Source organism: Leuciscus leuciscus (assembly GCF_965113295.1).
Source record: "Leuciscus leuciscus genome assembly, chromosome: 21".
Lineage (NCBI taxonomy): Eukaryota > Metazoa > Chordata > Actinopteri > Cypriniformes > Leuciscidae > Leuciscus > Leuciscus leuciscus.
Window position 1 is genome coordinate 25,663,352 of NC_138745.1, and position 11,750 is coordinate 25,675,101.

The 11,750-nt window shown below is 36.3% G+C and overlaps 1 protein-coding gene across 2 annotated transcripts; it reads left to right on the top strand.

Annotated features, from left to right (window-relative positions):
• The first annotated feature begins 1,277 nt into the window (after nt 1-1,277).
• valopb (vertebrate ancient long opsin b) lies at nt 1,278-11,263 on the top strand. 2 transcript variants are annotated; one of them, XR_014201261.1, is made up of 6 exons: nt 1,278-2,249; nt 2,847-3,057; nt 3,891-4,008; nt 4,459-4,698; nt 8,168-9,224; nt 9,424-11,263. XR_014201261.1 is itself a non-coding variant. In XM_082152639.1 (5 exons), the coding sequence occupies exons 1-5, from the start codon at nt 1,880-1,882 to the stop codon at nt 8,426-8,428; spliced, it is 1,200 nt and encodes a 399-aa protein (XP_082008765.1). In that variant the 5' UTR covers nt 1,278-1,879; the 3' UTR covers nt 8,429-11,263. The 2 variants fall into 2 exon arrangements, 1 of the variants encoding a protein (XP_082008765.1); XM_082152639.1 differs by having other exon boundaries at nt 8,168-11,263.
• Nucleotides 11,264-11,750: the final 487 nt, after the last annotated feature.

An 11,750-nucleotide genomic window follows, 5' to 3' on the forward strand; every position in this document is an offset into this window, starting at 1 on the left:
CAGGGCTGAGCCAGAATACTGATAAGAAGGTCCAGGGTAAATGAAAATGTTTAACTGCTCAGCAGGACTAGGGTCATTTTAATGCCACTGCTACCAAGCATATGAAAGAGTCTGCAGCTGTGAAAAAAAAAAAAAAAAAAAAAAAAATCAGACGGCTTTTTTTGACGTGTCCCATTATGCTGTGAAAGGTCGAGAGAGCCGTATGACTCAAATAGGAATGTCAACTAATCGACTAGGCACAACCCGAAATTAGTACCACTGGAAATCAAAAAAGTTGATGACTGTGGCAGACACACACACACACACACACACACACACACACACACACACACACACACACACACACACACACACACACACACACACACACACACACACACACACACACACACATAATCTATCCTCAAAGAGAAGGATCCATATTCAAAGATTCCTTGCACTGGAACCTACTCAGGTTAATTAAATTTGCTCAAGATCAATTGACCCTTCATTACAGAATAGCAATTAGGATAAGTTGAACTCCTTTATTTCCCATCATGCCTGTGGTTCTGTGAAATGTAAATCAAATTTTGCTGTTGTTGATTGATCCTCATAAGATGCATAAATTGCTTACATGTGCAAGGGCAGTGCGTGGTAGTGTGTTGTTTCTAAATGTCTGAACAAATGTCTCAGTTTCTTTGCATTTCCTATTTGCTTAATTATTTCTCCTTTGGAAAGCTGCACAGGTAATCATGCCGTTTAATCTTGTAGCGGATGAATCACTCCTGGTATTTTTTCCTCTTGTCAGTTTGAGGCAGGAGACATTTCAGACATTATCTGTGGAAGAAGATCATGAAATAATCTCGGATGTCAAAATATTTTGCAGTCAAAATTATGCTGTGAAAAGTTATCTTTTGCTTAACATGACTTTTTTTAAGGAAAACTTTGCATTAAGAATAATCATCAGAGCTGAATTTTGATGTATGCAATAGCCTCACTGCCAGTAGGCTAATCTGTTTAGTTTAATTGTGCACTTTTCCATTTATTGGCCTATTTATCTGGCTTTATTTTAGTTCCCAGTGTTTTTTTATTTTTTTAAGTGGATTTGGACTCTATACTGCCACCTATTTTTATGGATAGAGCAGGACATTCCCATCAGACAGATATATCTTGTCTTGCATATGAAGTGAAGTGCATATGATGCATACCCCAGTTTTGCACCTTTTTAATGAGACAGCTGGTCATGTGATATAACTATGGCGGTGCCCATGAGGGGGCAACCCACTCCATGTAAAAAAAAAGAAAGAAGAAAAAAGCATTTTCCTCTAGCTTTTTAGCTTTTTCTAAAAGACCGATATGTCTGGAGACCTCATCTCGTGTGAATGTGTATCATTAAGTGATAGTTTACTGTGTGTGGAAAACTTTTTTTATTGGGTGAAAAACCCCGACTGCGTTCAGCTTTAAGAGAGTAAAGCGCGTGACGCCGCTCTGAAATGTCTCAGTTAACTTGGAAAAGGGCTTTTCTCATTACCTCGAGGGATTGAGATGGCCATGCCGACGGACTGTTGGCTATATAAAGGAGAACAGCACGAACATGCCTATGCTCAGCCGTGGACGGAAAGCGAGCGGACCTGTGACGTTTCAGTGCAACCTTTAGGCAAAGGCGCTCTTCTTTTTAAGGACTGTTGTCTCCTCAAGTGGATTGTTGTACTAGAAAATATTGTTGTATTTTCGAAATTAAAAGCATTAAGAAACCGTATACCATCCATTTAGCAATTATACAGGTGTGTTTCTGCACATTCTGTGTCGGTTAGTAGCCTGTAAAAACACCTGTCTTGGACTTTCAAGAAGCTCCCAAGTGATGATTTTATGAACTTTTCTTGATCGTTTTTTTCCCTCAATGTCAGCCCTAAACGCTGTCATGGAATCGTTTGTGTCTTCAGTCACCGAGTCCACCGACATCACCCCACCGGACGATCCGTTCACGGGTCCCATCAAGTCTATTGCGCCCTGGAATTACACTTTCCTCGCCTGTCTCATGTTCGTAGTGACTTCACTGTCTCTAACAGAGAACTTCACCGTTATGTTCGTGACGTTTAGATACAAACAGTTAAGGAAACCGTTGAATTACATCATTGTTAATTTATCTGTTGCCGATTTTTTAGTTTCACTGACAGGAGGCACTATAAGTTTTTTAACTAACGCACGAGGCTACTTCTTCCTGGGTGTCTGGGCGTGTGTGCTGGAGGGATTCGCTGTCACTTTTTTCGGTGAGTTATTATAACTGTACCAAGACGTGGAACATTTATTCCTTTAGTTTAAACGAAATATGAATTATTTTGTGTTACTAAAACAATTTGTTGTATTTTTTTTTGTCATTTAAGTATACTTACTTAGCCCATTTGTAGCCTTATTCCTTTGCTAGTAGCCACTCCCAGTGACAATAAGTTATTTCAATGTTATTAGTAAGAAATTTCTTTTTTTTAAATTTTTTTTTATTGAATTCTGTTGTAGTATGTATTCCACTTGTTGCTAGTGCATATTCGAGTTTTATTCATTAAATATGACTATTATTTCTTATTCACTGCTTACCAGAAACTCTCCCAAATTTATTAGTAACCAGTACTTGTCACTGTTGGGCTAGCAGAGGAAAAAATTGTAATAGTTACATATAGTAAAAGTAATAGTTACTTATTGAATAGTCACTATTAATTTTTTTTGGCATATTGTTTATCATTTATATTACCTTGGCTTACAAATATCAATGTAAAAAAAAAACAAAAAAACATGATACTCATTGTTTGTGTGTGAAGTAATTGCTTTTCTGAAGAGTAAACAGTACATGGGTGTACCTTCTTGCTTTCTAGGGATTGTGGCTTTGTGGTCTTTAGCAATCTTGGCATTCGAGCGTTTTTTTGTGATCTGTCGTCCTCTGAAAAATGTCCGTCTGGGAGGCAAGCATGCAGCTATGGGTCTTATTTTTGTTTGGACCTTCTCTTTCATCTGGACAATCCCGCCAGTTCTGGGTTGGAACAGTTATACAATCAGCAAAATTGGCACTACCTGTGAACCCAACTGGTGAGCTCAAAATACAATTTCACTGAATGTCCCTTCCTTCATTCACTCTAATTATCCAGTATTCGTTCTTCTAAGACTCACACTCACAGTCTTTCAAACTCTGTCTGTGTTTCACTGTCATGCACATGTATTAACAGAACAACATCCACAGTGATACAATATTACATTATTGATGAATACCAAAATGCACATGTTCCTGAAAGTAGCATAATTTGGAATCAAACAAGTAGCTGGAGTCAAGGCCTCTTCCTGTGTGTTATATTATGACAGAAAAAAGAAACCACTTATAACCCCAAGGCTCATGCCATGCAACCATCAGTTGAAAAATTGCTTTCAAGAAACTGGTGGGTTGGCCTTGGCCTTGGAACACAAACAGTGCAAAAATATTTGAATAGGGAATGCGCACTGACACGTAGATGGGGGAATATTTTTTACCATTGTCGGGCATAGTTGCATCCACATTGATGTTCAACATTAAGAGTAATGTAGTATCTGCAGTTGAGATCTCTGACAGCAAAGCAGTGAATATAACGTTTTAAATTCTGGTTTCTATTTATTCTCAAGTGATCCAAATTTTGGCACTGCCTTGAGCTTGCAGTGGGAGCTTAGTACTCAATTGTTCTGTTGCAATGTTTTTTTGGACAAACAAAGCACTCAACAAAACATATTATGCAAGTGTCTAACATACACATGTGCTTTTATTGTTAAAGATTTGTGCACAACTGATTACCTAAGCATTCTTATCCACACTAATTTTTTGTGCTCAAAGTACCTGCTAGATGTCATGTAGGTAAGATTGAGGAGGTCTAAAGTCTCTGTTTTCCTCCTTTAAGGTACTCAACTGATTACTATGACCACACCTACATCATCACCTTTTTCACTACATGTTTTATCCTTCCTCTTGGCGTGATCATTATCTCCTATGGTAAACTTATGCAGAAGCTCAGAAAGGTTGGTCAAATACTCATATCTTGATTTTCATTACTTGCTTCATAGCAAATCTTTAGATGTAAATGAATAAAGAGCAAAATAAAACTAGCAAAAAACTTAAAGCCTTTTGAGATTCTGTTTGGTTGTGTATTGTAATTAAAGGGATAGTTCACCCAAAAATGAAAATTCTGTCATCATTTACTCACCCTCAAGTTGTTTCAAACCTGTATGAATTTCTTTTTTCTGCTGAACACAAAAGAAGATATTTTGAAAAATGTCGGTAACCAAACAGTTGATGGACCCCATTGACTTCCATAGTATTTTTTTTTCCTACTATGGAAGTCAATGGGGTCCATCAACTGTTTGGTTACCGACATTTTTCTAAATATCTTCTTTTGTGTTCAGCAGAACATTTGATTTGAACTTACTCTTGGACTGTAATTAACCTTAGAACTTTATTATGTCTAATAGGTATCGAACACTCATGGAAGGCTGGGTAGTGCGCGTAAGCCTGACCGAGAGGTGGCGAGGATGGTCATTATAATGATACTTGCATATATGGTTGGATGGACACCTTATGCAGCATTTTCAATTATTGTCACAGCCTGTCCCACAATTTATATTGATCCTCGCCTGGGCTCAATACCGGCCTTCTTCTCAAAGACTGCAGCTGTATACAATCCCATCATCTATGTCTTCATGAATAAGCAGGTACATCTTTGCCATTTGTCATCCTTATCTGGCCTTTTCAGATCACCTACACATCTTATAAAAACAATACTTCTGAGTTTAGGGTGTCGTGCTGAGAAAAAAAACAAAGAGGATTTTATATTTTATACATTAAAAATCAATTTCTGGTGTTTTATCCCATCAATCAATAAAGGAAGAAAAGCAAGGAAGAGCAAAGGCAATGCATCTTAGCACTATGGGAATGTTGTGGTTTATGGTTATTATAGCTATCCTGTCGGAATTCAGTATTCTTTTCAATAAAAGTCATAGAATGAGCATGAGGTCTGAACTGCTAAACTTTTTTCCCCTCCATTATATGTCAGGGACAAATGACAGACATCTGATGCTCTTTACTCTTGACAGTGTTGGTTGAGGAGATTCAGTTTTTTTCTTACTTCAAAAAAATATTACATTTTTAAAAGTTCAAATCCACAGAGGTAGAGTGGTCCGTGTATACCCAATGAAAAATGTATCATATCTCTAATGTTGGTTTAAACCTCTGATTATTTCCAATTGAATGATAATCTGCTTTCTCAGTGGATTCATGCGTAATAAGTGATACAGTCTGCACTTTTGCTCCATGATATCCCATTATTTTTTGAACATGGTTGTAGAGGGAAATTTCTCCTCAGTATCCCTGTAGTGTGTCGTTTGATGTAAAGAATGAAGCAATGATCTTTTGCAGTCATGTGACACTGATGACCACCCCTAGGATGTGGGTCCCAGGTGGTTTGGAGCGGAGGCTGCTGGACCCCTTGAGCTGTGCACATCTTCCAGAACTAACCCAGGTCCTTCCCAGCTGTTCCCAGAATAAATTCAGAGCAAGGGTCACAGCCAGGGTCGCAAATTTCTCTGATGTGTGAGAGAGAAACAGACTACATTATAGAGAGACGAGAACAAACACTTGAGATTAAGAATAGTGACGGTTTCTTTACCCATATAGCATTGGTAATGCTGCATTGTAGAGCCCTTGTGAAAGTTTGCTGTTATTTGGCGTATTCAATGAGGATGCAAAGTTTACTGTCAGTCTGTCTTTTCTGAAATGGATCATATATCGATTTGAGAGATCTGAACTAACATTGCGTGGGCTTAGAATTATAAGGTTCTATCTCCGTTTAGGGTAGTTCTGAGATATTGAGCATCAAAGTTTTTACATCCCAGCTGGCAAAACTGTTATGTAGTATAATCTACTATTATAGCTCAACAAGACCATCACCCTACAGGTACTTTGAGGATAGAATATCAAAATCCTGGCACATTTGGAAATGGGATTTTTTAAGATGGCCCAAATGGAGATAGAACCTTATAATTCTGAGAGCTCTGATTCTGTTTGGAATTATAAGGTTCTATCTCCACTTTTACAAATAAAACCCCACATTTCAAAGAATAAATGTATATAACCATTGATTTGAATCAATTTATATATTTATAATACAAACACACAGCTTGATTGGATTTTTGATTTTGATTGGATATTGAATCTACTGGAGATAGAACCTTATAATCCCAACTCGGTTTATGTTTTTGTGAGATAGAACCTTTTTATTTGATTAATTATTAATAACTACTAATTTTTTTTTTTTTTTTTACAAAAATAACACCACACAGGCATTAATAAACACCTAATGGATCAGATTATGTCAAAAACTCAATTTCGACCAAAAGTGGAGATAGAACCTTATAATTCTAAGCTCACGATTGGCTGCTAGGTTTAATTGTCTTTTTTCAATTGTTCTGGTAACACTAATATACGGCTACATTTGTACAATTTATGTTAGTTAATGCATTAGGCGCCTTGAACTAACAATGCACAACACTTTTTCAGAATTGATTAATCTTTTAATGTTAATTTATTAATATACTGCTGTTTGTATTTGTTCATAAAACACTGTTAATTTATGTAAAAAAAAAAAAAAGTTAATCTTAGAAGAGATATTGTAGAATTCAGAAGCCCTTTTTTATTAGCGAAACTGCTGGCCATTAAGTGAACTGCTGCCAGCAACTTATTGATACACATAACATACAAGAGATGCGATTCAAGGCCCCGATATACTCACGACGTCACAGCATAGTTCTTTTTCGTTCTTTGCTTAGGAGTAAAAGGAAGTTAGAAATAATACCGTTTCAGCGATATACTGTTAGTGAACATCCAATGCCGTCCACGCTGCTGAGAGCGACATTTAGATGAATATGTACACTGTAAAAAAAAGTTGCTGCCTTAAATTTTTAAGTACATTCAACTTGGATGCTTAAATCAACTTAAAATGTTTAATTTAAAAAACTTTAAACTGGCTTAAAAACATTTGTTTAATCTTGTATAACTTTTCTTAACTTATTTTGATAAGTTAAAGCAATGTAAAAACTTATGTTGTCATATATTTTTTTATAGTGTAAATATGTGCTGTGTGCTTTACTCTCAATAACAAAATAAACACACAACAAAAATGTCAGTGGTGAGAAAACAGCAGTTACGAAAGCATCTGATCATAGTTATGTGGATATGTTTGCACCACCATCATGTCGACAGTTAAAATGATACTATTACGATAGTTTGATTTTGAAGTATATGTGAGACTAGACTAATAGATCTGGCTATGTGAGACAATAGTTTAATCCCTTTTCTTTGCATGACACTTTGACATTGCAGTACAGACTGGCTTTTTCGACATTGTCCAGAACATTGTATAAGAATTCGCTTAATGTGTCAGGGAATGGAAGAGAGGCTCTCGGGAATGCACGTAAACGTCACAGCCTTTTGATTTTCCTTGGGAAATGTACCTAGTCCTTTTTATAAAAATCTGTCTACAGGCTCTCAGAGAAGGTATCGTTTTTGCTGTTCACACATTGACAATAAAAAAGCGAATAATATATGAAACTTATTACAAAGGCTATAGCCCCTTTAAATGAAATAAAAAAATATATTATTTATAAATGAACATTATTTTAGACTAATAAACACTGTAAAAGTATTGTTATAAGCAGGTTAAGCTTTCTATGACTTTCCATTTGAGATGCAGTTTGTCTTAGTATGTTCTGTCTGTATTGTTCTGTAAATGTATCCCCACTGTAGTGGCTCTCTGCATTACAAATTTGTCAGAGAGAGGCAGTAGCTGGTATTATAATTACCCAGGGTACCTCATTTTCATCCAGTCCAACCAAAACCTTGAGGAAATGAATATATTTACTTCCCATGACCTTATCTGCTTTAATTAAGGCCAAAATGTCCTTGTTTTACATAGAATACATCTTGCTTAATGACCTTTTCCTTGTTTCAATGCAGAGGTTGTGCAAAGGGCTAACTGCTGAAAACAAATCTCTACATGGTGTCACAGAGACAGAACACATTAATCAAAGCTTTTCTTTTGTGTCTTGAGTTCATAACAAGCATAATTACTAGCAAAATTAAAGTCATGATCCTTATAAATGTTCAATCTAATGCTTTTTCTCTCAGTTCAGGAAGTGTCTGATCCAGATGTTTAGAGGAAATGTCGCCAATCTGGATTCCACCAATCTGAACCAGACATCAGACAAAGGGGCCATCACTGCCACAGGAGACAGTCAACTTGGAGAGATGTCCACCATTGCTGTTCGTGTGCCCATGTCCATGTGCAACATGGAGAAGTGTAAGGATGAAGAGGAAGAGCTGGAGCAGAGTGGGAATGGAGGTCCAAACAAGCTCCCTTTATCAGATAGTCAAGTATGTCCTTTGTAGAGAAGGACTAGTCTGACTGAATAAATGTATACCTTTATTGTCTCCATCCAGTAGTCTAACCTGTTGTCTAACTGAAGCATAAATCCTGCAGTCATTACCTTTATTGGAGTGCAAATGTTAGAATTTATGGTTTGTGTTTTCATATGTTCTTGGTTGTTGTTCGTATTTTTTATGTTGTGGCGATTTGCAGTCTTGGCATATCTGTTCTTGTCAGTATCGCATTATAACCTAACATGAAGGAGGCAGGCAATACATTTCTGTAAAGTCCTCTTTTCAGATCTGTGCATACTCTCCTCTCACTATATTGCTGATTGCACACTAGTATCAGTGCAGATGTAGTGTTTTTTTTTATTTTATTTTTTTATGGCAATAATATTGCAATAACTTTCAGTTTCAGAGTTGCTAAAGTAGATTTTATATTAAAATTCAGACTATACTGAGGTCCAAATACAGACTCTCACTTAATAATCATTAATAGTCGACTTAAAAAAAGAGTTTGGTTAAAAAATCAGAAGATAAAGTGATCAGTTGAACAATATGAACTGAAGACAAATGCAAGACATGGCGCTGGAACATAGTAATAATAAAAAAAAGCACCGCGCAGAACGCAGGGGTCTCAGCGCTTTTATGAGATGAGCTCAGGCAAAAACAAACTGGAATGAACAGAAATAGCCGAACAGCAGAATTAAAATCTGCTGTTTTTGAAAGTCTAAATAAATAAATATTTTTTTATTTAAATAAATTAAAAACCGCCCTGGCTTTAGCTAATCGTCTCTGACATTCTGCCGATACAAAGGTTGCTGCTCTCCCTGGCATTGGGGTGTCCAATCCTGCTCCTGGAAGGCCACTGTCCTGCAAAGTTCAGCTCCAACCCCAATTAAACACATCTGAACCATCTAATCGGGGTATAACTATAAGCATACCAGATCTTCCAGGCTGGTGAGTTAAGGCAAGTTGGAGCTAAACTCTACCGGAACGTGGCCCTCCAGGAGCAGGTTTGGAAACCCCTGGTCTAGTGCATGTTTACATAGAAAAACTACGACTCAGAATCTAACATACTGCTGTATTTGATATCATAATTAATTTAGTGAACTAACAGGTCAGACATGACTGGTTTGGCAGCGTATCTGCTTTGCAATACAGTAATAAACCATGCAATTAATGTCCTCATCTCATGAAATTAGATCCTTGTCTGTTGTTGCATTTTGCAGTCTTGTTTTTGAGAGGTTTAATGAAGCAAAAATGTTTATTATAAATTGTATTTGTTTAGTAGCCTATACTGTATACTTTGATATATGAGTGCTTGTGAGTTTGAGTGAACAGTCTGGATGTCTTATTAGTCTATAATGTTTAGTGTTTCCTCACGGTTTCTGTCCAAAATGAATATTGATATTGATGTTTGTCTGTGGCATGCCAGTGAATGCTTTACTTATGTATTTATTTGTCAATGTCTTGGATTACTAAAATCACGTTTCTTATTTTTAAAAACATGTCAGCATTGTAGAACATATACATAATAAAACAACCTGCAATAAGAGTGGTCACACTACTGATGATAGTTCAACACGGAGGCACATTGTGAATCCGAATATCAAAATCGTATATTGCAAATCCAGTGTGTTTATTACATCACACAGAGAACCTGAAATAACAGAATCTGGACTGAGATATGAGGTTCCCTTAAGCTCAGAAGCACTCTTTCAGCATTGCCCTGGTAAATGAAAACATCTGAGTTCAATTTCTCCTGGCCATGGTTTGTTTGTTACACCATGGCGAGAGGCACATAGTATCAGAGTACAAAAGAAAAATATCTCACTCGTAAATTGAAAAGTCAGGAGGTAAACAATTTCCGCTTGGAATGTTTGACAACATTTTCAAGGCTCTTTGCATCATGTATATTTTTCAAGCACTCTTAAAATGAAAGGTCGTGAAGGTTTTCACAGTGATGCCATAGAAGAGCAATTTTTGGTTCACCAAAGAACCTTTCAGTGAACAGTTCTTAAAAGAACCATTTTTTTCTTGGTGTGAAGAACATTTTAAAAATCTAAAGAAGTTTTCCACAATAAAGGACCTTTCGTGGAATGGAAAGGTTCTATGGATGTTAAGAGTTTATGTTAACTAAATCTGCAACAAAGACAGTGTTTTCAGAGCTTATGGTAAAATAAGGAAGGTAATTGAATAATTTTAGCAATTACAACCTCAATGCTTTCAAATTAATTTTAATGGTGGATACTACATCATACAGCAGATGAAAGTGGCACTTCAGCAAAGATGCCTTCTGAACAAAATGTGTTACCTTCCCCTGAAACATTTGCAGTCATTCCAAGGCATTCAGTTGGACTTACGAATTTTATTCCTACAATTCTGTGCGATCAATAACAATTACAAAAGCCTTAAGATTAAAGTAGATGGGTTTAAAGGATTACTTTTTTCCAGCTCTTTTGAGTCTCTCTATGTGTACCAGTAATGTAGCCATTAAAATAGCTCATGCTGTGTGAATGCATCATGCCCTATAGCATATACATTTTTATAAATGACATATACATCCAGGATATGAATGTCAGTATCTTCAGGGAACATGCCTTGTGTTTTTGAGTGTATGTGTTAAACATTAATGCAAACAGACAGAATAATGATATCCACCTAGTTTTTTATGTGCAATAACATAGTATGTAACATGTAACTGCAGATTCTCATTACAGCTTTACAAACATGAAATTATTATTTAATTGCTTTAATTGTTTGTAATGAAATCTTTTCTTGGTCACAGATGAGTGATGACCCTGTGATGCTGTTCTCTTTGTCACAATATCATGAAAATCACATAAATGTGAATGATGGAAACTGTGCATATATTATTTGACATGCATTACTCTTGAAAAAATATCTTTGTTCACCTTTTTGTCAGTTTTGGTTTAACATAATTTCTTGCTCCGAATGCCGAATTTGATCGGTCTTTGTCTAATTTATATGTTAATTTTCAGAGCCTGTATTTTTCTATAAATACACTCAGATTGGTAAATTTCAGGATTGCTTGCTGTAGAAACTTGCGCTGCCTGAGGTATTCGGTTAGAATTCATCAGGCATGCTGAACTTTTTGGTGGAGCACTACTAAATCGAATAGGAAATCTCCAAAGCAATGTGATAAGAACAGGCTTAGCTTGGTCATGAGGCTAACATGCTTGTTTACACAAACAGCAATCAGGTGACCATATGACTTACTTGAAATGAATTACTTTATACAGCTTTCTCTATCATTAGATGCAAGTGGAATGTCATAAATGTGTACTTTTCCATGCTATGTTTCTTTTTTCACCATTTA

What these genes read in the sequence shown, in the direction of transcription:
- valopb (XM_082152639.1), top strand. Translation starts at nt 1,880, where the DNA reads ATGTCAGCCCTAAACGCTGTCATGGAATCGTTTGTGTCTTCAGTCACC. An exon ending in ATTCGCTGTCACTTTTTTCG is followed by an intron (nt 2,250 to 2,846) that starts GTGAGTTATTAT and finishes CTTGCTTTCTAG; the next exon opens with GGATTGTGGCTTTGTGGTCT. An exon ending in ACTACCTGTGAACCCAACTG is followed by an intron (nt 3,058 to 3,890) that starts GTGAGCTCAAAA and finishes TCCTCCTTTAAG; the next exon opens with GTACTCAACTGATTACTATG.